The sequence below is a fragment of the Podarcis bocagei genome (assembly GCF_964188305.1).
Source record: "Podarcis bocagei genome assembly, chromosome: 9".
Taxonomy (NCBI): domain Eukaryota; kingdom Metazoa; phylum Chordata; class Lepidosauria; order Squamata; family Lacertidae; genus Podarcis; species Podarcis bocagei.
Genome location: NC_138134.1, coordinates 12,288,738 through 12,316,295, shown reverse-complemented (window position 1 = coordinate 12,316,295; position 27,558 = coordinate 12,288,738). Strand labels below are relative to the sequence as shown.

General features: G+C 45.0%; 1 protein-coding gene across 1 annotated transcript in view; it reads left to right on the top strand.

Moving 5' to 3' along the window:
• Positions 1-27,558, top strand: part of SEL1L3 (SEL1L family member 3) — a 49,452-nt gene that overhangs the window by 7,539 nt on the left and 14,355 nt on the right. The window contains exons 4-17 of the mRNA XM_081207517.1: positions 1,677-1,798; positions 3,917-4,032; positions 5,280-5,335; positions 7,315-7,447; positions 9,899-10,025; positions 11,023-11,205; positions 12,205-12,416; positions 15,490-15,669; positions 18,860-18,979; positions 20,616-20,756; positions 23,108-23,170; positions 23,498-23,674; positions 23,942-24,069; positions 25,828-25,911. Coding sequence (XP_081063643.1) covers positions 1,677-1,798; positions 3,917-4,032; positions 5,280-5,335; positions 7,315-7,447; positions 9,899-10,025; positions 11,023-11,205; positions 12,205-12,416; positions 15,490-15,669; positions 18,860-18,979; positions 20,616-20,756; positions 23,108-23,170; positions 23,498-23,674; positions 23,942-24,069; positions 25,828-25,911 — 1,842 coding nt within the window. The remainder of the gene's footprint in view (positions 1-1,676; positions 1,799-3,916; positions 4,033-5,279; positions 5,336-7,314; positions 7,448-9,898; positions 10,026-11,022; positions 11,206-12,204; positions 12,417-15,489; positions 15,670-18,859; positions 18,980-20,615; positions 20,757-23,107; positions 23,171-23,497; positions 23,675-23,941; positions 24,070-25,827; positions 25,912-27,558) is intronic.

Genomic DNA, 27,558 nt, shown 5'->3' with positions numbered 1-27,558 from the left:
AAAGTTAAAGCGCGGCTTAAATTCGCGACCTTACAAAAATTGACTTTGACGGTATTGCTGCTGAAACAGACGTACGGTAAAATGGAACGGGTGTGAGTGCCTGCAGATTTTTTAAGGGAGCGGCTTATATTTGGGTGTGGTCTTTTTTTCTCTCCCTCCCCCCTTGAATTTTAAAGGTGCGGCTTATTTGTGGGTGTGGCTTATATTCGGGCCAATACGGTATTACTCTGAAGTTTGTCTGTTCCCAGTTATATACTTCTATGCTTTATGAAGATGGCAGGTGTTGAGCGGTGGGCAGAAACTCTGAACCTGTCTTTGGTTGCCATCATTTCTGTGGCTTTCCTGCTAAGTGTACAGATTTAGTGTTAAGTTGTGGGTGAACATATCAGACGACACAGCGATTCTTCAAACAGCTTTTGTTTATTCAGAGGCCAGAACAGAACTGAATTGAAGGGCTCAGTCAGCCTGCTTATATAGAGCTCCAGTACCATGTGACTGTAACAACTTTCTAAAACTATCCAATCACTGAACGTCACTTTCAATCCTTCATTTGCATAACTATCTACAGTATCCATCCAATCACTGAACGTCACTTTCGATCCTTCATTTGCATGACTATCTACAGTATCCATCCAATCACTGAACGTCACTTTCGATCCTTCATTTGCATAACTATCTACAGTATCCCCCTGCTGGCCCAGGGTGAGAACTTCGGTACATAACATTTAGTGCACACAAACTACTGCTCCCTGCCTTATATTAGTACTGAGAGCCTTCTCTGGAAGATGTATAGCTTCTCTGAGCTCTGCTTCTCCAATCGAGTTGCTGTTTCCCCTTGTGTGCAGACCTAGCTCCCTCGACTGAACCCTTCTCTGCTCAAACGCTAGGCGCAAAGAACTCCCCTGCCTCTCTTACCCAATCATGGGATTGCCTGAATATATATGTGTGTGAGTATATACTACTTTTAAAAGATGCCTGCTTCTTGGGAGAAAAGCAATGACAAACCTAGACAGCATCTTAAAAAGCAGAGACATCACCTTGCCAACAAAGGTCCGTATAGTTAAAGCTATGGTTTTTTCCAGCAGTGATGTATGGAAGTGAGAGCTGGACCATAAAGAAGGCTGATCGCCGAAGAATTGATGCTTTTGAATTCTGGTGCTGGAGGAGACTCTTGAGAGTTCCACAGACTGCAAGATGATCAAACCTATCCATTCTTAAGGAAATCAGCCCTGAGTGCTCACTGGAAGGACAGGTCCTGAAGCTGAGGCTCCAATACTTTGGCCACCTCATGAGAAGAGAAGACTCCCTGGAAAAGACCCTGATGCTGGGAAAGATGGAGGGCACAAGGAGAAGGGGACGACAGAGGATGAGATGGTTGGACAGTGTTCTCGAAGCTACAAACATGAGTCTGACCAAACTGCGGGAGGCAGTGGAAGACAGGAGGGCCTGGCATGCTCTGGTCCATAGGGTCACGAAGAGTCGGACACGACTAAACGACTAAACAACAACATATACTACTTTAATAGGGATTGTCTAAATTGGCTCCTCTTCCGCGCCCCTTACTTGCCAGCATAAAATTGTGCTATTTCCACACTGAAGACCAATGAACTGAATAATGTTAAAGTTGTCTTTGTTGCCAATATTCTGTTTCTCATCAGACTTTTTTGTTTGTACAGCTTTACTTTTTCGGTGTGGCTTTATTTACTTCGTTACTGCAGAAAACCACTGTGTGGAATACTGTATTTCATTGATTCTGAGGAAATGTACAGTACTCCTGCTGTGTTTCTAACGAATGAAGGTAAGATGGGGGGGCCTCCAGACAGAAATAATAATAATAATAATAATAATAATAATAATAATAATAATAATAATAATATGTCACTTTCTCTTGTTCAAGGCAACCCAAAGCAACAGCAAGTTTAATTTGTAATGCCGTCTCTCAAGTAAATTTAATTCACATCATTATTCAAAATCCTCACTAGCCTTCAAAGAAGGTTAGTCAAATGGATGGAAAAGGAAGCAAACAGGGCTATAGGATTGTATGTGGGCGGGGAAGAAGTATGTGCAAAAGAGGCATTTGATTCTATGGTCTCCCTGCCCCTCCGAGCGCTCACACTAACGCAGAGAGTTGACCGGGTTACATACGCTTCAAGTTACAGACTCTGCTAACCCAGAAATAGTACCTCAGGTTAAGAACTTTGCTTCAGGATGAGAACAGAAATCGCGTGGCAGCGGCGCGGCAGCAGCGGGAGGCCCCATTAGCTAAAGTGGTCCTTCAGGTTAAGAACAGTTTCAGGTTAAGAACGGACCTCTGGAATGAATTAAGTACTTAACCCGAGGTACCACTGTACTGCTTTAGTCAAAACACACAAAGGAGGAAACCTGCACTGTCAAAGGAGAGACCGCGTCCTACTTTTGCTACAACTAGCCTCTAGACCCATGGTTCCCAACTTAGGGCACACGCCCCACAGGGGTGCAATTTGAGAATGAGTTATTAACAGTTAATGGCCTTTTAGGCCTCCTCCAGGCACGCGGGTGGCGCTGTGGGTTAAACCTAGGACGATCAGAAGGTCAGCGGTTCGAATCCCCACGACGGGTGAGCTCCCGTTGTTTGGTCCCAGCTCCTGCCAACCTAGCAGATCGAAAGCACATCAAAGTGCAAGTAGATAAATAAGTACCGCTCCAGTGGGAAGGTAAACGGCGTTTCCGTGCGCTGCTCTGGTTCGCCACAAGCGGCTTAGTCATGCTGGCCACATAACCCGGAAGCTGTACGCCGGCTCCCTCGGCCAATAAAGCAAGATGAGCGCCACAACCCCAGAGTCGTGCGCGACTGGACCTAATGGTCAGGGGTCCCTTTACCTTTACCTAGGCTTCCTCCACATGAATTAGAGTTCACTTTTTGAATAATAGGAATTATATGTCACCGGGGGGGCGGGGGCGGGGGAGGCATGCACCAGGATTTTGGAGATGCTTAGGTGGAGCATGGAAAAAAAAATAAAAAATGTTGGGAACCACTGCTCTACACTTAAGTTAGGACCCTATTCTCTGGGAACCCTAATTTTCTTTGCTTGGTGGGGAACCATGACATTAAAGAGGTATAAAACTGATACAGGACTGCAGTATAGATATGCCCTTTGAGAAACACTCAGCTAGGCAACTTTTACCAGTTGCTTAATCACTGTCTTTGGCACATTTTGCCTGTGAGGTGCTCTCCACGCAGTCTTCACAGAAGTGTGTGTTGTTGCCACCGAGCTCATGCTAAGGCATCCTTTGTGTGAAGAAACTCACTCTTGTCAGTGGCCTTTGTGTGGTCACCCCAAAGCACACAAGACTGAAAAATGTTTACTGATTAGTTGGGTGGAAATTGTGTACATTTAAAAATGCTGGTAGCATTAAGATAACTTCAACAGCGTAAATAAGTTTCAGTGGTGTAATAATGGATTACTGAATGGTTTAGTTCATGTAAAATACGCAGGGATGTATGGTATGCAAAATGAACCACAGAAAGAGAAGAAGGGAAGTCATTAATGTAAGGTTGTCTAAATGAGTATCTTGAAATGTAAATTAGAAAAAATTAATAAAAGCTATAGAAAGAAGATGAAGCGCGGCCACCCCAAAGCATACAACTGTAGCTGCTCAAAAATGGCAGCCAGTTGCGTGTGTACAACCGATGCAAAAGCAACACATCACCGAAATTATCTTTTGTATGAACCCCCGTTCTTTCCTGAGGCAGTTATGTAGGGACCACCTTGTGTGAACTGACCCTAGGCAGTTTTGGACCCAATGAATATTCTGGAAACACTCGGTGACTTTGACATTGCCAAAGCAAAGCAGGTGTGAACTTGATCGATCAAGTCAATATATTTGCGGCCTTCGCATAACTGACAAGGTTCTTTCCCTGGGATTTGTTTTTCAGGTGACGTTCATATCCAGATGCATCTTCTCAAAGGGGGAGATGTGGCGGTGAAGACGACCTTCAGCCTTCCTCTGAAGCAGTGGCTTCGACTTGATCTCTCCGTTAGCGGCGGGCAGGTATCTATGTCGCCTTGGCTGCCCTCTTGTAGCTGAGCATGAGGAGAATGTGTTTAGGGGTTGCAAGCGGCTTTGAATGGAGATGTTTAAGTAGCCTTGTCAGAATTGTAAAGACAATCGGTGTTCAGTCTAAACATATTGGCGTGTTCAGACCCAGAGACCTCCCCCCTAAATTCACACATGACTCAAATTTTAGTTTTGGTTTTTGGCAGAATTTAGGCCGCAACTTTATTGATTACAGAAAGTGACTGGTTGCATAAGCTCTGGTTCGACTAACTCCCTGCACCCTTGCAGGCAGCACTGACCCAGGGCACCAGCATAGGTCAGCCTAGTGTGAACACCTGGATAGGCGGAAAGCCGGGAACAGACTATGTTCACCACCCAAATTTCCCCCTGGACTCAGGCACGGGCACAACCCCCTCACAGGGGTCAACCAAACCAGTTGAGTCCCTGGATTCCTTTAACGGAATACCCTTCACACAGGGATGGCGAGACCACTCTCCCATCCCTATCACCTGAACCAGAGCCTGTCCGCAACCTTGCAAGTTGTGACGATTTGCTATGCGGCAGGCAAAATCCAAATGGCAACAGCCAATCAGCCAAGTGGGGGAAATTCTTGCTGTGCTGGGCTGGTTTGGTGACTGAAGACTGACTTGGCTCTTACACCGATCTTATATTAGGTCTCCCTTCGGCTTTATGCTGATGTTTTCAGCCCTTAGGTTTGTTAAGTTGTGGGTTCATCCATATATAAAAGGTGAAGGGACGCCTGACCATTAGGTCCAGTCATGACCGACTCTGGGGTTGCGGCGCTCATCTTGCTTTATTGGCCGAGGGAGCCGGCGTACAGCTTCCGGGTCATGTGGCCAGCATGACTAAGCTGCTTCTGGCGAACCAGAGAAGCGCATGGAAACTCCGTTTACCTTCCCGCCAGAGTGGTACCTATTTATCTACTTGCACTTTGACGTGCTTTCAAACTGCTAGGTTGGCAGGAGCAGGGACCGAGCAACGGGAGCTCACCCCGTCACGGGTATTCGAACCACCAACCTTCTGATTGGCAAGTCCTAGGCTCTGTGGTTTAACCCACAGCGCCACCCGCGTCCATATATAAAGACAGTGAATTCTTGTGGTTCAGCTGACCATCCTGGCAAGAATTTGTTGCATTTTGCAAGCCGTGGTGAAATAAACCTATTTTCCATTGGTTCACATGTATGTTTTCAAAACTAAAATTTAATTTATTTTTGTTTTAGATAGAAATTACCAGTGTTGGAAAGAATCTGAAAATTCATCGGCATCAAACTTTTATGTAAGACTAACTTGCCCTCCATTCTAACAAGTAGTGTGTATTCTTTTCTTTCTTTCTTTTTAAAAAAATCACATATCCAACATACAACATAAAGGCAAAATTTCCTCCTCCCCTTTGTGGGTCCTATTGTTAATCATTTCTTCCCACCCTGTGGAATGCCCTCCCATCAGATGTCAAGGAAATGAACAACTATCTGACTTTTAGAAGACATCTGAAGGCAGCCCTGTTTAGGGAAGCTTTTAATGTTTGAAGTTTTATTCTGTTTTTAATGCTTTGTTGAAAGCTGCCCAGAGTGGCTGGGGAAACCCAGCCAGGTGGGCGGGGTATAAATAATAAGTTGTTATTATTATTATTGTTGTTGTTGTTGTTGTTATTATTATTACACTGGTCAACAACAAATTTGTTGTCTGCGTTTTTTCAGCTGATTTAGGACGAATCTGATGCGCTGAATCCAAAAATCACATTGGTTTTGCTCAATCAGGTCAAGTTTTTGAGCTATAGCCACATGTCATTTTTTTATGTTTTTGTTCACATGTATGCTTGTGTGGAGCATTTTAGAAGAAGTTGGTGTAGGTAAAATGCCATGTCGAATAATTGTTTTGATTGGAAATTATTATTTTAATGACAAGAAGTATTCAGGTCCGATAGTTCTGGGTGATTATGTCGAAAAGGGATCAGTTTGAAGTCATAAAACCTCGAAATCTTCCATAAATTGGTGCTCAGCATTACACGAAGAAGGACTGGCCTGTGCGGGAGGAATTGGTGCCTTGCAGAAAAAGGAACATCATCAATGACCCTCTGGTGAACAGAGACAGAACACTCTTCCCACCGCTGCACATCACGCTCGGCTTAATCATGCAGTTCACCAAGGCTCTGGACAAGGATGGTGACTGCTTCACTTACTTGTGCCAGGCTTTTCCAGGATTGACCATAGAGAAGTTGAAAGCTGGCATCTTTGACGGTCCTCAGATCCGTCAGCTCATCAGAGATCCAGAGTTCGGAAACTCAATGAACGAAGTGGAACTGGAAGCGTGGAAGGCATTTGTTCTGGTAGTGAAGAACTTTCTTGGCAACAATAAGGCCAGAAACTACTCAGAACTTGTCAACAACATGCTGACTGCTTTCAGAAACCTGGGCTGCAACATGAGCGTCAAGATGCACTACCTATTTTCACATATGGACCGGTTTCCTGAGAACCTGGGTTCAGTGAGTGACGAGCAGGGGGGGAGATTCCATCAGGACATGAAAGAGATGGAGACCAGGTATCAGGGTCGCTGGGACGCAGTCATGATGGCTGACTACTGTTGGACTCTGAAGAGAGACCTCCCTGCCGCTGAGCATTCCAGGAGTTCCAAGAAATGGATGTTCAAGCCCTGAAGTTTGAAAAATGGTGAAGCAACATGCAATTTACATGTACTTACCTTTATCAATGTCCACCATTCAGTTTACAGTAATCAATGTTTCTATCAGGTAATCAATATATGTTGTTGGAAAAACATTTTTTTCTCTTAGAAACATATTTAGGATGATATGTGTTGACAAGAATCAGCTGATAATGCCACAAAAATGTAATCGATTTTGTCACTAGATCTGATTTTTTTCAAATCAACATAGCACAAAAACCTGACCTGATGGAGAGAAACGGATGCCATTTCCTGATTCAGCAGTGCAAAAATACCCTAAATCAGTTGTAGAAATCTAGACAACATTCAAAAAGTAAAAAATTGTTGCCCAGTGTTATTATTATGGCACCTTTCCAGATTTCATTTAAAAAAAAGCTTTGTTGACCGATGTCAAACTGGATTTCTCCTCACAATGCAGGGGTCTTTAGAGAGAACACTCTGCTTGTGTCCCTGTAAGCCTCCAAGCCATCTTGTTTAAAATATATTCCAGACTATTCCATGACAGAGTCCTCTGCCTGCCCGGCAAATCAGAGGTTTTATTTGCTTCAGAATGTTTCAAAACCTTGACTTTTCTAGTTTTAGGGAGGATTTCTATTTCGATGACACTTCCGGTTACTTGGCTCTCGGAGGCAGCGGCTATTCATCAAGTATTGAAGGATACTTTGGTCCAGTGAAATACTATCGTCTTAATGGCCTAGAGACCAGAAAGGTGAGTGAACAGAAGGTAACAAATATGTCAATATGGATCTAGAGTTACCTGTGCCTGCCTTTGACATTCATTTCCAAGGCAGTACTGTAACTCGGGTGGGCTATCGGTTATGATGCGTAAGGAGTGAACTCAGATTCGCTGTTCCTTCCTCCTTGAGTCGTTTTGTGGCCACGATACAGGACTATTAAAGGCAAAGGCTACTGCTGCAAGGGACGCGGGTGGTGCTGTGGGTTAAACCACAGAGCCTAGGGCTTGCCAATCAGAAGGTCGGCAGTTCGAATCCCCGCGACAGGGTGAGCTCCCGTTGCTCAGTCCCTGCTCCTGCCAACCTAGCAGTTTGAAAAGCTGTCAAAGTGCAAGTAGATAAATAGGTACCGCTCCGACGGGAAGGTAAACGGCGTTTCCGTGCGCTGCTCTGGTTCGCCAGAAGCAGCTTAGTCATGCTGGCCACATGACCCGGAAGCTGTACGCCGGCTCCCTCGGCCAATAAAGCGAGATGAGTGCCGCAACCCCAGAGTCGGTCACGACTGGACTTAATGGTCAGGGGTCCCTTTACCTTTACCTTTACTGCTGCAAAGGGCTGTGCCATTTTGCTTTTCCTGTTAGAAACCTGTAGGTTTAAAACTTGACTTGACACCAAGCAATTGAAGGAAATTTTGCTAAAGCTTCGCCACTCCAGCAAGCACAGAACAGGAAACTCCTGACTTATGTAAATCCAATTAAATCCAATGCCACCTAGTGCCTAAACCATATGGCAACCAAAAGTACAACAACAACAACAACAACAACAACAACAACAACAACAACAACAATTTATTATTTATACCCTGCCCATCTGGCTGGGTTTCCCCAGCCACTCTGGGCAGCTTCCAACAAAATATTAAAATAAAATAGTCCGTCAACCATTAAAAGCTTCCCTACATAGGGCTGTCTTCAGATGTCTTCTAAAAGTCTGGTAGTTGTTGTTCTCTTTGACATCTGGTGGGAGGGCGTTCCACAGGGCAGGTGCCACTACTGAGAAGGCCCTCTGCCCGGCTCCCTGTAACTTGGCTTCTCGCAGTGAGGGAACTGCCAGAAGGCCCCCAGAGCTGGACCTCAGTGTCCAGACAGAACAATGGGGGTGGAGACGCTCTTTCAGGTATACTGGACCGAGGCTGTTTAGGGCTTTAAAGGTCAGCACCAACACTTTGAATTGTGCCCAGAAACGTACTGGGAGCCAATGTAGGTCTTTCAAGACCGGTGTTATGTGGTCTCTGCGACCGCTCCCAGTCACCAGTCTAGCTGCCGCATTCTGGATTAGTTGTAGTTTCCAGGTCACCTTCAAAGGTAGCCCCACATAGAGAGCATTGTAGTAGTCCAAGCAAGAGATAACTAGAGCACGCACCACTCTGGCGAGACAGTCCGCAGTCAGATAGGGTCTCAGCCTGCGTACCAGATGAAGCTGGTAAACAGCTGCCCTGGACACAGAATTGACCTGTGCCTCCATGGACAGCTGCAAGTCCAAAATGACTCCCAGGCTGTGCACCTGGTCCTTCAGGGGTACAATTACTCCATTCAGGACCAGGGAGTCCTCCACACCTGCCCACCTCCTGTCCTCCAAAAACAGTACTTCTGTCTTGTCAGGATTCAACCTCAGGATTCAAGCCGCCATCCATCCTCCAACCGCCTCCAGACACTCACACAGGACCTTCACCACCTTCACTGGTTCTGATTTGAAAGAGAGGTAGAGCTGGGTATCATCCGCATATTGATGAACACCCAGCCCAAACCCTCTGATGAGCTCTCCCAGTGGCTGCATGTAGATGTTAAAAAACATGGAGGAGAGGACAGAACCCTGAGGCACCCCACAAGTGAGAGCCCAGGGGTCTGAACACTCATTCCCCCATCACATTTTATATAAATAAACTAGTTATATTTTTTTTTCTTATTTATGATATCAAAGTTATGATACTGTTACAATGGAACCATGTAAGCTTTTTTTTAAATAAAAAGTTGATGAACTGTATATTATTCTTAGTTATACTAATAATTTATTAAAATAAGAAAAATATATAACTAGATGACAGAATCCACACAGACAGTCTGATGACCAGTTTAGCCACTTGGATGGAATAGTTTATTCCTCTATGTGAGAACTTGATCAGGCAGTTTTTTTTAGAAGCTTGCATGAATATGTGGCAATAACATCCCATTAGCATTTATATTAAAAATGTCTATCAAGCATACTTTATACCCCTTTCAGGTGGATAGGGAGAATCTCGTCATCTATAATAAAGTGTTCAAAATAGGCAGTTTGTCTGTATTATGCCGATCTGCAAACGTCTGTGGTCACTTGCCTGTGTTCTGCAGTAGGAATAAAAAATAGTGTTCCTGCATTTTAGCAATTCTTAAAATATATGCAACGGTTTTATAGGAAACAAATACGATTACTACTCTTCCCCTCACCCACAGATTTCTAACCCTTTCTACAAAGAAGACATTTTGGAAAGAATTGACCTTTACTATCAAAAATGTTTCGCTGTCCAGAGCACATCGCCCAGGCATGGATTTGTGCAGAAACACAAAAAAGAGCAAAAATGCAAGTAGCAAGGACTGAACTTGGTATCATGTAGGGTTACAGGATCTCCTTTCGTTTGTTTGTTTGTTTAATTTAAAAGAAGCTGTGAGGATAGGCAATTGAGGCTGAATATGTGGAACTAAGGGATGCAGGTGGCGCTTGGGCATGTGGGTGGCGCTGTGGGTTAAACCACAGAGCCTAGGACTTGCCGATTAGAAGGTCGGCGGTTCGAATCCCCGTGACAGGGTGAGCTCCCGTTGCTCAGTCCCTGCTCCTGCCAATCTAGCAGTTCGAAAGCACATCAAAGTGCAAGTAGATAAATAGGTACCGCTCCGGCGGGAAGGTAAACGGCATTTCCGTGCGCTGCTCTGGTTTGCCAGAAGCAGCTTAGTCATGCAGGCCACATGACCCGGAAGCTGTACACTGGCTCCCTCGGCCAATAAAGTGAGATGAGTGCCGCAACCCCAGAGTCGGCCACGACTGGACCTAATGGTCAGGGGCCCCTTTACCTTTTTACTCAGCTTCTCTGAAGGTATAACCCAAACACCATGAACATTCTGCTTGTTTCTTTCACACAGAGAAACTTCCAGAACCCTCTTTAACTAAATTAGAATCAGAAAGATCTCTACACATAAGATTAATCCTTTCTGCACTAAGAAATGCAAACTGACAGTTTAGGATCATGCTGCATGTCTTTGGTGTAGTTGTATCAACAGTCTTAGGTTCAGGCACTTTAAAATCGACCCAGGGGAACACAATCTAAAACCAAAATCAAGTGATTTTGTGACGGCATTAAGTAATTCTGAAGTGGAAAGGTGGACACCTATATGTGAGAAGTTTCACAGATACAGCTAGGATAATAATAATAATAATAATAATAATAATAATAATAATAATAATAATAATTTATTATTTATACCCCGCCCATCTGGCTGGGCTTCCCCAGCCATTCTGGGCAGCTTCCAAAAAAATATTAAAATACTGTAATACATCAAACATTAAAAGCTTCCCTAAACAGGGCTGCCTTCAGATGACTCGCTTTCATTTTCTCCAGGCCTTTATGAAAACTACTATCTGGAAATGATCAATAAATATGGAGGACGCCCCAAGGATGCAGCCTTCAGCTGGAGACAAGAACTTTTGGAGAAATACTACAACATGTTTAAACAGTTGCAAGAGACAGGTCTACAGTTATCAGGAGGTAATTGGAGATTTTACTTCTTTCCTTTTCTTTATCAATCACTTCACTTTTGCAAGAAACATGTGGCTTTTCAGCTTTTTCCTCTTTCGTTTTCGACGTGAACTTAGAGACTGCTGGTTCTCCTTGGACCACATTTTAACAAACAATTGTGTTAGGAATAAGGTTCTGCTCTTACGCTCTCCATTGTGGCATACCAGCCCCCAGGGTTGTATATTAGTGGCACAGGGAGAAAATCACATCAGATGCCAGACCCAAAGAGATATCTTTGGCTCCTTCCACACTTTGTGGGGATTTCTGATACATTAAGGTAGATACTAGTGTTATGTACTGAAGTTCTCACCCTGGGCCAGCAGGGGGATACTGTAGATAGTTTTCACTCAGGTTCACATGTGCAAATAAGGGATTGAGAGTGACGTTCAGTGATTGGATAGTTACAGAAAATGGTTACTGTTGCATTCTAGTGGAGCTCTATATAAGCAGGCTGGCTGAACCCTTCAGTTCAGTACTGTTCTTGCCTGTGAATAAACAAGAGCTGTTTGAAGAATCGCTGTGTCGTCTGATATGTTCACCCGCAACTTAACAAGTAGTATGTGCCCTTTGTGGAATGAGAGTGCAGTTTCATTTCTGTCACCACAAAGAAAATGAATGCCCTGCAATAAATAGCAAGGACTAAATTTGTTTTGGACAACAGATTCACTCCCCTTCCCCTGTAAAAATTGCCGTCCTTTTGCACTAAGAAAAGCGATAATAAATTACACTGGAAAGTGAAAGATAACTGCCACATGACTGGGATGCTATATGTATAACCTCTGTGAATCTGTGAAAGTGATGGCACAATATACATGTTACAACATTATTGGTGTGTCTTGCAACCCCCTCACCCCCTTATAGTAACTTTGGATTAGGCACCGAATCTACTTAATAGTAAGCGTGTGGGAAATTAAAGCTACCTAATCACAGCCAGTAGTTTAATTGAACATTTATATCTTATGATTTTAGCACCTGAAGGCCAAAAGGACGCCATTTTAGAAATTGGACGCAGCTTATTTGAGACGGCGGCTCAAAATCTTTCCAGAGCTGATGGCCTACGTTATATAAACTCTTCTGTCTTGTCCCTGATGGATTCCAGCTGCTGTGGAGATCACAGAGCGTCCTATGCTCTTGGCGTGATCTTTGAAATAGGATTGGGCAGGCCTGCAGACCCAGCTCAGGTAAGAATTTGGATGCCTCACTTTTGCCTGTGAACAGCTTGAGAGTTAGCAATAGTTGCTATTTCATCCCCCAAGTCCCACTTTTAGGACGGAGACAGTATTATCAGAGTCAAAGGTGGTGTTTCCACACTTCCACCTTTCACCTCTGATCGACACACTTGGCATCTTTTTCTATTTGTGATGTACTCCGCAAGACCACAACCCCTCAGTGTGTTCTGGGTCCCCTTTTCCTCCAGAGAGTAGGACTAAGAGTCACATAGGGCAGGAATGAGGACAGCCTATCCCTCTCAGCTCCCTCTTACAAACACACTGACTGTTCTCACAATCTTGTTCTGATACTCCTTTCTCTCTCTCTCTCTCTCTCTCTCTCTCTGTGTGTGTGTGTGTGTGTGTGTGTCAAAAGAAGACAGAGAGACAAAGGAACGTTTATTTATACATTGGGAAGCAAAGGTTCTGCTATATCCCTTTCAGCTCTCTTGAAAAAACCATTGCTTCATTTGCCCCTTACTGGCCTTATTACTTTACATAACTGTAAGCAGAGCTGGCACAAGACAATGTGCCACCTGAGACCACATCTCCGCTTGCTCCCTGCTAGCACTGCCACCTCACTTCCTCCTCCTTTCCTGCTTCAACAGCATGGTAAGGTAAAAGGGGAAGGACCCCTGGACAGTTGAGTCCAGTCAAAGGCGACTATGGGCTTGCAGCGCTCATCTCACTGTCAGGCTGAGGGAGCCGGTGTTTGTCCACAGACAGCTTTCTGGGTCATGTGGCCAGCATGACTAAACCGTTTCTGGTACAGTCGTACCTCAGGTTAAGTACTTAATTAGTTCCAAAGGTCCGTACTTAACCTGAAACTGTTCTTAACCTGAAGCACCACTTTAGCTAATGGGGCCTCCTGCTGCTGTCGTGCCACTGGAGCACGATTTCTGTTCTCATCCTGAAGCAAAGTTCTTAACTTGAAGCACTATTTCTGGGTTAGCGGAGTCTGTAACCTGAAGCGTATGTAACCTGAAGCATATGTAACCCGAGGTACCACTGTACAACAGAACACTGCGATAGAAACCAGCGCACATGGAAACGCTGTTTACCTTCCCACCACAGTGGTACCTATTTATCTACTTGCACTGGTGCGCTTTCAAACTGCTAGGTTGGCAGGAGCTGGGACAGAGCAACGGGAGCTCACCCCATCGCATGGATTCGAACCGCCAACCTTCTGATCAGCAAGCCCAAGAGGCTCAGTGGTTTAGACCACAGCGCCACCCGTGTGACAGCATGGCCACTCTGTGCCTCATTCTGAGGAGGCACCTAGCCTTTCTCAAAACAAAGCATTGCAGGTGAGATCATCCAGAGAGAGCCTGTGCCACTGCCGCCTGCGCAAACAGCAGCGTGTTGCTTTTTTAAGTCAGCTGGAAAGTTTTGCGCTAACTTCAAACGAGAATCTCCTGCTCTCGCAGCAGAGGAAAGCAGCGTGAGAGCTCCTTGGGTGATCTCGCCCAGAAGGACCTCTTCCTCAGGATGAGGAATGATGTGCCTGCGTCGCTGCCACTTCGTTGGTGGGCAGCGGGTGGGTGGCAAAGAGGGAGGCGCAGTGGCAGTTGTGGCAGTCATCAGCCACAAGGGTGGCAGCAGGCCGTCTCGCTAATGCAGCGTTTCTCAAACCTGGGTCCCCCAGCTGTTGTTGGACTATAACTCCCCTTATCCCTAGCTAGTAGGACCAGTGGTCAGGGATGATGGGAGTTGTAGTCCAACGTTTTGAGAAATACTGATAATGGAAGGGGGTGTTCACAACACACCTAGTCTTCCTCATCTTCATCTGAGGCAGAAAGTCATGGCAGGGCCAGGATCATAGCTGTCAACTTTCCCTTTTTTTTGCGGGATGGGGAATTCCCTTATTCCAGCGCCGTTTCCCGCTGCTATCCCGGATTGTTAGATATCCCATAGACTGTCCCCGGGACAGGTGAGGCTGCTGGTCCCTTATTTTCGAGGCTGCTGATCCCTTATTTTCAAATCTGAAAGTTGACAGCTATGGCCAGGATTGCAAAAACCCCTCAGAGCTTACAGTTGTGGTCCGAGGACCCGACCCCCGCAATGCGAAATGAATACACAAGGACACATGATATAAGGTTAATGGGCATGGAAAGGCCACAACTTTATTGATTACAGCAGTGAAAAGGTATTGGCTTAGGCATTGGATCTCAAAACAAGTGGGTTTATTCACTAGTAGGTGGAGCCTGTTGATGCTAATCCAACTATAGGTTCTCCCCTGATGTCACCGAGGGTCATGCCATGGCCTCCCGCCAAGCAGGCATCGGACAGAATACACGACCCCCAGATTCCTTTAACGGAATACCCAAAAATTGAAGGCATAGGCGATGGCCACACCTAGCCCTTCGACACACCACAACACATTATTTCAATGCCTAACCTACCCACCAATACCACAAAAGTTGTGACGATTGCTACGAGGTAGGCGAAAAAACCAAAAAACCTAATGCCAAATGGAAAAACTCCTACCAGGCCCCCTAGACAACCAGGGCGACCAACCTAAGGTCCATAGCAAGGCCAATGACCTAAGCCCTAACTCTAAGGGAGTGGAGGGTGGGTGACTCGCGATGAGACGACAGCGACGAAAGAGGCCGGGGAGAGGCTGGCGCCACAGCAAAAGGCTGGGAGGAGGGAGGAGAGTCCTTGCCGTTCTACGCTTGCTGCTATTTACAGTCATACCTCATGTTACGTCCGCTTCATGTTACGTTCTTTCAGGTTACGTCCCGCGGCGACCCGGAAGTACCGGAAAGGGTTACTTCCAGGTTTCGCCGCTCACGCATGCACAGAAGCGCAAAATGACATCATGCGCAGAAGCGGCGAATCGCAACCCGCACGTGCGCAGAGGTGTCGCTGCAGGTTGCGTTCTTTTCATGTTGCGAACGGGACTCCGGAAGGGATCCCGTTCGCATCCAGAGGTACCACTGTACTGAACTTAATCTATGGTTCGCAATGTAGATATTCTTCTTTCTCTGGGGTTTTTCTATTGGCCACGATTAAATTTACGCTCCTCTCTTTTAATTTTTACCAGGGGCTTCTGTACAGTTTGGTTGCAGCTCAGGGCGGTGATAGGCTCGCCTTGATGAGCCTCGGATATAAGCACTACCAAGCCATTAATGGTTACCCACGGGATCTGGAATTGTCATATGCTTATTATAGTGATGTCGCCTTAAAGACGCCACGTGATCAACATGCTTCCAAAGGAGACCAGGTAAAAAGAAACGTGCAGTTGAGATTTGTTCCCCGTCTTTCTGAAAATGGAATGTTTCCAAATACCTTACTGGGAAATTTTCTGCCAAATCACTGTAGTGAATAACCCTCCTGACTGAAATCTGAAGTGACAATACCTTTTTTAAAAAGTTTTTATTTATACTTTTCAAATTTATACATTTCAATAATTTGACAATCATTTTAACATTTCAAAGTTTGACTTCCTTCCCCCTCTTTCTGCGGTTCCTTAAATTTATTTCTTAATATCTTCTGCATATCCAAATTCATCTATTTTAAATATAAACTCTTATGAAACTGCAGGTTATTACAATAATCCTGCCAATGTTTTTATCTGTTTGCAATTTATCTGTAAATATTCAATAAGCCATTTCCATTCTTTTATAAAAAGTTTGTTATCTTGATTTCTTATTCTTCCTGTCAGGGGTTCAGGAGCAGAGGAGAGGGCAAGGGAGGAAACAGAGAGCGAGGGGGAGGAAGCTGAAGAAAAGATGAGTGATGACGACGACCCGAGATCTCCGAGTCTTTCCAGTGAATCAGAGGATTCACAGAAAGGAGCGCCAGTGGCCAGAGCAAGGGGGGAGCCTAGGGGGACACCCCAGGAAGAAGGGCCCAGAGGGGGCTCAGAGAGCAGCAGTTGGAAATCGGGGCCAGCGTCCCCAACAGAGCGCAGTGGAGAGGAAGGGCGCCAGGTATCGAGCTCTGGCAGCTCGCAGCAGGGGGGAGGGCATGAGTCAGGAGTGGCCACACCTCCATCGGGGAGCGAAGAAACGGTCAAGCGGAAGGTGGAAGGTTGGGCGCGCGCGCCAAGTTCAAATGCACAGGAAGGTGGCGCAGTAAGCAGCCCGGAAAGGGAGCCAGGTCCTAAAGCCCGACGCAAGGAGACAGAAGGGTCCGGGGGGTCAGCGTCAGAAGAGTCCAGGAAGGAGGAGACCACGGGGGGCAGAGGGACCCAGAGAAAAACGGTCAGGCGGAAAAGGTGGAGTAAGGCTGGTGTACAGGGGGCGGAGACTCAGACGGAGCTTCGCCGGTCTAACCCATAAGACGTAGAGCTGCACGCGGCAGCTTGAGAATGGAAACTGTAACTCAATAAAGACTTTTATAAAGTGAACGCTGGCTAGCGTGATCCTCTGTGAGCTAGGATCTGGAAGCAGCTCTGACACTTCCAGTAAGTTTTGCCATTTCTGCATATTCCGTAAGTTTTTGTATCCATTCTTACTTTGCTGGGACTTCTGCTTCTTTCCATTTTGGGGCAAGCAGCATTCTTGCTGTTGTAGTAAAATAAGGTAAAGGACCCTGACCGTTAAGTCCAGTCACGGATGACTCTGGGGTTGCAGCGCTCATCTCGCTTTACTGGCCGAGGAAGCCAATGTTTGTCCACAGACAGCTTTTCTGGGTCATGTGGGCAGCATGACTAAGCTGCTTCTGGCGAACCAAATCAGCGCAGGGAAACACTGTTTACCTTCTCGCCGGAGTGGTACCTATTTATCTACTTGCACTTGGACGTGCTTTTGAACTGCTAGGTGGGCAGGAGCTGGGACCGAGCAACGGGAGCTCACCCCGTCGCAGGGATTCAAACCGCTGACCTTCCGATCGGCAAGCCCTAGGCTCAGTGGTTTAGACCACAGTGCCACCCGCGTCCCATACTGCTGCAATAGCATACATAAATTTCTATAAAATTTAGGTAGTTCTGTCCCTACAATTCCCGAAAGAAAGTGATGATGTTGATGTTTTAATCAGTTTTGTGGAGAGGCAGACAAAAAACCCTCTTGTGAGGGGCAGCCATCTTACTAGCTCCAAACCCTGCTCTGGTGGGAGACGTCAGGGAATAACTTTGGTGCTTTCTGCATGTAACACATTGCTCTTTGGTGGATGCCATTTTGAATCAAGGTCAAAAAGTGACTTTGGTGTGTCTTTCCCAAATTATTTTTGCATAGGTTCAGCTGCCTCTCAATATTTTGTCACCACACTTAGCATGAGGGCTCCTGAGGTGGAGTGGGATACTTTGTGGCCATTCGGACACTGGGTGCCATTTTGAATCAAGATGGCAGACCAAAATGTCACTTTGACAGTTTGTCTTGCCATTCCATTTTTGTTGGCACAATTTCTTTTTTTCCAGTTTTTACCAATTAGGATCCTTGCTGGAAAAAAGAAATTGTGCCAACAAAAAAGGAATGGCAAAACAAACTGTTAGAGTATATTGAACTGGCTAGATTAACAGAGGAATTAGAGATCACACTAGACAAGAATTTCAAAAAGCATGGGGAAAATGCAGAGAATACTTCACAAAACAGTGCCCTAAAATTCATACCTCGACTTGTTTCGATTAATGTCTGCAGGAGACTTTGTGGATATTTAAGTTATAATTAGAAAAATCTAAATGATTATTCATAAAGGAAACAGCTAATAATAATAATAATAATAATAATAACAACAGCAACAGCAACAACAACAACAACAACAACAACAACAACAATAATAATAATAATAATAATAATAATAATAATAATAATAATAAAATTTATTTATATCCCACCCTCCCCAGCCGAAGCCGGGCTCAGGGCGGCTAACAACACTAAAATAGTGCAACATTATAAACATTATAAAAATTAATTAAAATCAAAATTGATGGCAACCATAAACTAAAGTTTCGTAAAGAAGTAAATAAGGATGCCAGAAACAGGATAAAGGAACTCTTTTATCTAGTTGTTTGTATTGTTGTATATTATGCTTGTTGTTTGTTATGTTTGTGTCTGATGGGGGTGGATTTCTGTCTTGGGGGGTGGGGGTTGTGTTATGTTGTAAATAAAATTTCCAATAAAAATTTATTAAAAAAACCAAAATGTCACTTTGACATGACACTGCTTTTTTGACATAGCTTTGGCCACCTCTCAATATATCATTGCCCTACTTGACAAGAGGAATCCTGAGTGGGGATGAGGGGCAGTCTACATGGATAGATGGGTGTTGGGGAACATTTTGAATCAAGATGGCAAAGCCAATAGTAGTCCATTTTCTTTGGCCTTCCTTAGCACTGACTGACTCAAAGGCAAACTGTTAAGAGGTCCGAGTGCAAGAGCGCTTAGACAGCACCTAACATTTTCAGTGTTATGAATGAGATCTCCTCTTCCCCTCTCGCCATTGGTCTGTTTAATGTTTTCTTTCTTTCCTAGGCGTTTGTAGAAACCATCAGGCTCCGGGACGAAGAGTTGCTGAAAGCTCAAACGAAAGAAAATGGCGACATCTTCATGTGGTTGAAGCACGAAGCGACAAGAGGAAACGCAGCTGCGCAGGTGGAGTTTTTGCTAGTAGACCTGAACAATCGTCCTTTCTCTAGAAACTGAACCGAAGGGCAACTTCTTCTCACTTGGCTAAAATCAAGGTTGTGGCAAGCAAGACCGGGTGCTCAGCCCACAACAGCTCACAGGGATGCTGTATTCCAAACCACACTGAAGGGGATTCAGATATACATAGTTCCCACCACTGCAAGATAATGTGATTAGCCTGTTGAAACAGCCCACCACAGAGCCCGTGTGATGTAGTGGTTAAGAGCGGTGGACTCGTAATCTGGTGAACCGGGTTCGCTTCCCCGCTCCTCCACATGCAGCTGCTGGGTGACCTTGGGCTAGTCACACTTCTTTGAAGACTCTCAGCCTCACTCACCTCACAGAGTGTTTGTTGTGGGGGAGGAAGGGAAAGGAGATTGTTAGCCGCTTTGAGACTCCTTCGGGTAGTGATAAAGCGGGATATCAAATCCAAACAACTACTCTTCTTCTTCTTCTTCTTCTTCTTCTTCTTCTTCTTCTTCTTCTTCTCTCCTCATTTGACTGCTTAGCTGTATTTTTTAGATTACCGTATTTTTCGCTCCATAAGACACACCTGACCATAAGACGCACCTAGTTTTTAGAGGAGGAAAACAAGAAAAAAAATTCTGAATGAAACAGGGGATGTATGATTTTTGTGGTTCATGCTGTGGCCACAAACATGTGATTTGATGGTGAGTTTGGGGTAGCCCAATGCAAAAATCCTGAGAATCCATGTGGATCCGTCCTTTGTAACCATGTTTTTGCGCCATTGCGGCCCCAGGCAACAATGGGTGCGTGCTTTTTTTGGTGCAGGCTGTAGCCATGAACATGCTATGTGATCTGATGGTGAACATGGGGTGACCCAATGCAAAAATCCTGAGAATCCATTTGCTTTAAAGGAGTAAGCAGTGTAAGCAGCTCCTCTCCCGCTTTGCTGCTTCAAAGCGAGCCACGGAGGAGGGAACGAAGGGGAACCATGGATCCTCTGCTCGTGACTGCAGCAGGATTCCCCCGCCATCCATAGGCATTTGCTCTATAAGACGCACAGACATTTCCCCTTACCTTTTAGGAGGAAAAAAGTGTGTCTTATGGAGCAAAAATACAGTATTTTATTTTACTTTATTATGTATCTGTTTATTTGGTTTTCCATATTAAAATTTACACCCATACCACAACACCTTCCATAAATACAAGACTCCCACGAATCCCTGGACTTCCCTCCTCCCCTCCATGAGTTCTGTTCTAAAACATTTTCTGCTGCGTCTTTTATAGTAATCCAAATTGTGATGTTTCCATTACATCTATAGTTCTCGTTACATCACGAGTGTTATTGCAATCCCACTAACGATTTTAACTGTATACAGTGGTCTCCAAGATAAGTTATAAATTTTCCCCATTCCTTATTAAAGATTTGATCTTCCTGATTTCTGATTTTCCCAGTCATTTTTGCCGTTTCAGCATAGTCCATCAACTTGATCTGCCACTCTTGTCTGGTTGGGAATTTTTAGATTACTTTAAGCACCTCCCTTGGACTTACGAAAACTCACATAGATTTGCGAAATTCTGAAATGGATCTTGACAAGTACACCCCTGAGATTTATGAACATCTTTCCTTTTGTTTCAGCAACGTTTAGGACAGATGCTTTTCTGGGGCCAGCAAGGAGTGGGGAAAAACACTAAAGCAGCTGTCGAGTGGTATGCAAAGGGAGCCTTGGAGACAGGAGACCTTGTATCTCTCTATGATTATTCCATCGTGTTATTCAAGGTAAAATAGAGAAACTGCTGCTTTTGTTATAGAATGTGACAGCATTTCAGAGAAGCATTCTTTGCATACCTTACATAATCAAAATAAACATTCCGGTGTAAAATGAGGGATTTCCACCACTGAAACATACTCGGAGTCGAGAGTGGATTTCATGCTCTTTATTCAGCTCATAGTGTTGAGGAGGAATGGAAGTTCCCCCAGAATGTCTGCTTTATATACATGATTTATACAATGGGCCCCACGTGATTGGCTAATTCCGGGATTCTCCTTTAGGCCAATCAGGTTGCGGATTCACTTCCACCTGGAGCTAGATTGGGTGGCTCCTGTGGACCAATCAGACTGCTGCATACTGGGTCCTGTTGTCCTAGGACCAATCAGACTGCTGCATTCTGAATCCTATTGTTCTAGGACCAATCAGACTGCTGCATTCTGAATCCTATTGTTCTAGGACCAATCAGACTGCTGCAGTCTGAATCCTATTGTTCTAGGACCAATTAGACTGCAGCATTTTGGATCCTATTCAACTCAGTACATAACAACCACCAACCCAGCAATCCAGCCGAGCCCCTTGATTTATTTCTTCAGCTCATAAATACCACATTTGCACAGGTAGCCTTCCCCCAGTACCCTCCCACTCCCCACCACAAGGTGGTGCTGTCTGCCCCATCCCCTTGAAAAGTGCGTAGAACTGGGATGTGGGTGGCGCTGTGGTCTAAACCACTGAGCCTCTTGGGCTTGCCGATCAGAAGGTTGGCAGTTCGAATCCCTACGATGGGGTGAGCTCCCGTTGCTCTGTCCCAGCTCCTGCCAACCTAGCAGTTTGACAGCACACCCATGCAAGTAGATAAATAGGTACCACTGCGGCGGAAAGGTAAACGGCATTTCCGTGCGCTCTGGCACCCGTCACGGTGTCCCGTTGCACCAGAAGTGGTTTAGTCCTGCTGGCCATATGACCCAGAAAGCTGTCTGTGGACAAACGCTGGCTCCCTCGACCTGAAAGCAGCATGAGCACCACAACCCCATAGTTGTCTTTAACTGGACGCAACCGTCCAGGGGTCCTTTACCTTTTAGCTTTTGCATAGCGCTGGAGGAGGAAGCGAAAAGAGCAATGCTGGAAATGGTCATTTCAGGAACACGTCTCTGCCCTTCTTATTCTGCAACTTCTCTGCAGTCTCCGTTAGCAACCCTTTCACTGCTTTGCCATCAAATGTCCTGACTTCTCCCTTAGCCAGTTTCCTGAATTATTTAAACAATTCTTTTATTGCTGGCTTTAACACCCCCCTTTTTTTTGCATCTTGTATTGGGTCCATTTTTCCTTTCCCTTTTTGGGCAAGACTTCCATTTAACAGAACGTGCCTCTGTGTGGAATTACCCACTAGTACGAAGATCATGGCCACTGGGCCCATCACCTCCTGGCAAATAGAAGGGGAAGAAATGGAGGCAGTGAGAGATTTTACTTTCTTGGGCTCCGTGATCACTGCAGATAGTGACAGCAGCCATGAAATTAAAAGGCACCTGCTTCTCGGGAGAAAAGCAATGACAAACCTAGACAGCATCTTAAAAAGCAGAGACATCACCTTGCCAACAAAGGTCCGTATAGTTAAAGCCATGGTTTTCCCAGTAGTGATGTATGGAAGTGAGAGCTGGACCATAAAGAAGGCTGATCGCCGAAGAATTGATGCTTTTGAATTATGGTGCTGGAGGAGACTCTTGAGAGTCCCATGGACTGCAAGAAGATCAAACCTCTCCATTCTGAAGGAAATCAGCCCTGAGGGCTCACTGGAAGGACAGATACTGAAGCTGAGGCTCCAATACTTTGGCCACCTCATGAGAAGAGAAGACTCCCTGGAAAAGACCCTGATGTTGGGAAAGATGGAGGGCACAAGGAGAAGGGGACGACAGAGGACAAGATGGTTGGACAGTGTTGTCAAAGCTACCAGCATGAGTTTGACCAAACTGTGGGAGGCAGTGGAAGACAGGAGTGCCTGGCGTGCTCTGGTCCATGGAGTCACGAAGAGTCAGACACGACTAAACGACTAAACAACAACAACACATTAATATCCAGGGTCCTTTACCTTTAACCTTTACCTTTTACATATTAATATCAATGTGGGATGAGGAGGTTGCATTTGTCAATTGGATACGAGGTTTTTGATGTTTCATGAGCATAAAAGATTTTTGGGTGCTTTGAGGAGGAAGAAACTCCATTTTTTTTGCTTGGATACCAATTAATCATGGGAGAATCCTGCACATTTGAAAGTTACATCTGAATTTTTGTCCCTCTAATGTGACTTTTCAGTGAGAAGAATCGGAAAGGCTTTGTATAATCCTGATTTTTGTCATTGCTTTAGGGCCAAGGTGTGAAAAAGAACAGAACACTTGCTTTACATCTGATGAAGAAAGCTGCATCCAAGGTAACTTCGTTCTGCAGGTTTGATTTGATTGCTTGACAATTGGCTGGGAATAATAATAATAATAATAATAATAATAATAATAATAATAATAATAATAATTTATTTATTTATACCCCGCCCCTCTGGCTGGGTTTTCCCCAGCCACTCTGGGCAGCTTCCAACAAAATGTGGGAGATGTCCTCGGGGATTTTATCTGAGAGCAACCTGAACTTAGGCCCATGTCTTTCCTTAAGGTGTTGGGTCCTTGAACAAAATAAATCAGGGATTGAAACACTCTCAGCCTGAAAGTTCTTAAGATTTCCCCTTTTGCTCCCTTTCTGCCTGCAGGGACTGCCTCAAGCACTGAATGGCCTAGGTTGGTATTATCATAACTTCAAAAGAGACTATGCGAAAGCAGCCCGATACTGGTTAAAAGCTGAAGCTATGGGCAATCCTGATTCATCCTTCAACCTCGGCGTCTTATATTTAGATGGAGCTTATCCGGGAATAACTGGGAGAAATAGAGTGAGTGTAAATTGTTTGTTTATTTACCTTCTGGTGATATTGCAGCACAGATAAGTATTAAACAACATTTTTCTCTTTGGATTCTCAAAATTTTAATAGAGAGTTGGCCATTACAAATGGCGATCAGTACACAAATGGTAGCTAATAACTTCTGTTTCAATTTTTAAAAAAAAACTTGCATTTTTCCTTATGCACAAATTGTTAACATTATAAAAAGATGAAACAGGCAAAAGTTTTATTTTTTTGCTGCTTTTTTCCACTTTGCAGACTGTTGCTGCTGACTATTTCTTGAAAGCGGCAGAAAGTGGTCACATGGAAGGCACATTACGGTGTTCACAGTATTATATTACAGGAAACTTAGCGAGCTTCCCCAGGGATCCTGAAAAAGCAGTAATGTAAGTAGTGCTAAGAAATGCATCGAGAACAAAAAAAATCAAATTTCTTAAACCAGGAATCATTGTGACTGCAAAAAAAATAATAAAAATGGTTGCGTGTTAAGATCACCAAAACTGCCTAGAAATAAATTCACACATGACTCAAATTTTAGTTTGAGGTTTGGCATAGTTTTGGCCACAACTTTATTGATTACAGGCTAGTGATTGGTTTGCTTAGGCATTGGTTCAGACTATCTGAACCTGTCCCAGACTATCCACAAGGAGCAGAACTGACAACTGCCAGTTGCAGAGGTCAGTCAAGGTAAGCACCCCGGGAGATCGATTGGGATGGGTGCAGATCCCTAAGATCACACCCAGAGTGCTCCCAAGGGTTCTTGCGTGGCCCTATCCCCCTTTCAGGGGTCAGAAAAATTCATGGCAAGTCCCTGGATTCCTTTAACAGAATACCTACGCAGCAACCATCGGAGGGACAAGTCACAGCCACGCCTCATTCTCTCCACAAGCATTAACCAATGCCTAACCGCAAACCTGAGGGACACGGGTGGCGCTGTGGGTAAAACCTCAGCGCCTAGGGCTTGCCGATCGCATGGTCGGCGGTTCAAATCCCCGCGGCGGGGTGAGCTCCCGTCTTCCGGTCCAAGCTCCTGCCCACCTAGCAGTTCAAAAGCACCCCTAAGTGCAACTAGATAAATAGGTACCGCTTTATAGCGGGAAGGTAAGCGTTTCCGTGTGCTGCGCTGGTGCCGGCTCGCCAGAGCAGCTTCGTCACGTTGGCCACGTGACCCGGAAGTGTCTCCGGACAGCGCTGGCCCCCGGCCTCTTAAGTGAGATGGGCGCACAACCCTGGAGTCGGACACAACTGGCCCGTACGGGCAGGGGTACCTTTACCTTTAACCGCAAACCTTATATAGTTGTGACGATTTGCTACATGGTAGGCAAAACCCAAGTGGCACCAGCCAATCAGCCAAGTGGGAAAAATTCCTACCAGGCCCCTGCCCTAAAAGCAGATGACCCACAATGGTATAGCAAGGTCAACACGGACCCTAAATATAGGGAGGGGGGACGGGTGATCCGGTGCACGAAGCGAAACAGAGGAATCTCAACGCAACGTGCAGCGGTATATATCTGTCCCTCGCAAGCAATTTCTGCAACCCCATTGGCCAGAACAAGTCTCAAGCTTCCGAGAGACCAATCGGGTAGCTCTGGCAATCCAAACTTACCCACCCCAGCAATAGAGAGTCAGTTGTGGTGACCTCACCGCAAACATGTGCTCTCTGGGAGGAGAACCCAATTTTCAGTGACCTTGACGTTCCAAACCTATACTTGTTTTCTTCTTTCTTTTTCAAACCCTGTTCATTGTGTCACTTTTTGGGCTGAGGGGATTTGCATTTCTGAAGCTTAAATTGCACATTTCATGGAGGGAAGGAGCCCTGAGTTTTACATTGGCAGTGAAGCAAATGCCTTTCTTCCTTTCTCTTCTCCCCCAAGAAGGTCCCCATCTCATCCTAACCTGGAGGTACATAATGGAGTTGAGGGCCAGTCTCATACTTCTTCACAATGTGAGGGCTGCTGGCAGGTGTCCGCCATTGCAGAGACGGTCAAGAAAGCAAGGGGCTAGAAGAACGTGAGAAACAGCATGTTGGGAAGCAGGCGATTCTCCTAGAGTTCATTGATTCGGGTTGAGGTATGTGCAGGCGTTTGCCTGCCGCAAAGTTGGCCGCAGACTTCGAATGCTAATGTTTCTGTTCTTATTTTCAGCTGGGCAAAATATGTGGCAGAAAAGAACGGCTATTTAGGCCACGTCATTCAAAAAGCTCTCAACGCTTATCTGGAATTGTCTTGGTAGGTCTGGTGCTCCTTTTCTGTATGTATAAATAATACATTTGTTGTTGTTGTTGTTGTTGTTGTTGTTATATGCAAGAGAACTGAGAAAGTGAAATAACACAATAACAACAAAAGATAAATGCAATTCAGAATGGGAATTCTATACTTCTGTGCTGTGAAATGGCCACCTAATAGTAGCTAAATTAGAACAATTGACTGATTTATCCTTTTCCTAACACTGTGCTCCCAACAGATATATCTGCGCAACGGCCAAATCATTAGCTTGATATGAAAAACTCAGGGACAAACTAGATGAGACATTTGCAACCTATTATTAGATCTCCAGTCTCTTAGGTTTTGGAAAATCAGATCTCCACCATTCCCTCTAGTTTTGCCCTCAGCATGACCTAAAACAATTCAGTGCTCAAAGCAGAAAAACCTAATGAACCCTCCATTATAGCACAAATAAAGGTAAAGGTAAAGGACCCCTGGAAGGTTAAGTCCAGTCAAAGGCGATTATGGGGTTGCAGCACTTATCTTGCTTTCAGGCCAGCGTTTGTCCACAGACAGCTTTCTGGGTCATGTGGCCAGCATGACTAAACCGTTTCTGGTGCAACAGAACACCATGATGGAAACCAGAGTGCATGGAAATGCCGTTTACCTTCCCGCCCCAGTGGTACCTATTTATCTACTTGCACTGGTGTGCTTTTGAACTGCTAAGTTGGCAGGAGCTGGGATAGAGCAATGGGAGCTCACCCCATCGTGGGGATTCAAACTGCCAACCTTCTGATCAGCAAGCCCAAGAGGCTCAGTGGTTTAGACCACAGCACCAACCTTACATCACAAATATAATAATAATAAACACCATCACAGACAACTTTCTGCCCTTTAATGATAGTCTGAAGTTAGTGTATCTCAATCCACACGCAGAACTCCCAGAGCATTTTCTGGCTACAGTTTGGTGAAACTCTACATGCAAAGGATCCATGTGAAAGCTAGGAGGCAGATTGCCAAAGTTTAAACCAGCTGCTAATCCTTATCCTTCACTTCTAAGTTTTGACCAGTAGATGTAGCTGTTGATTCGGAGTGCCAACCTTTCTTCCCCAGCTCTGTGTAAAAGCCACAACCTATTTCAGATTGGAGGGAAGCACCAATGGGATCTTCTTTTCAAAATCTAATAGCATCTCTGCAAGCAGGGAGAGTTTTCATGACATAGTCCTAACCATGACCATGGGCTGGGGTCAGGGTGGGAGCACAAGCAGCTATTTACAGTTTGCTTTCTTAAAATTAATTCAGCATTCCGCATCATGTGTCATTTTTCCGAAACTCTTAGGGCCTAACTAGACATAATAGGAGTGGACTCATGTATCTGAATTAGATACCGTACTCTTCGCTCTATAAGATGCACCAGACCACAAGAGGAAGGAAAACAAGAAAAAAAATATTCTGAATCTCAGAAGCCAGAACAGCAAGAGGGATCGCTGCGCAGTGAAAGCAGCAATCCCTCTTGCTGTTCTGGCTTCTGGGATAGCTGCGCAGCCTGCATTTGCTCCATAAGACACACACACATTTCCCCTTACTTTTTAGGAGGGGAAAAGTGAGTCTTATAGAGCAAAAAATACGGTAATCCCCAAATTTACATGAAGCGGAATAAGGTAGAGCTTT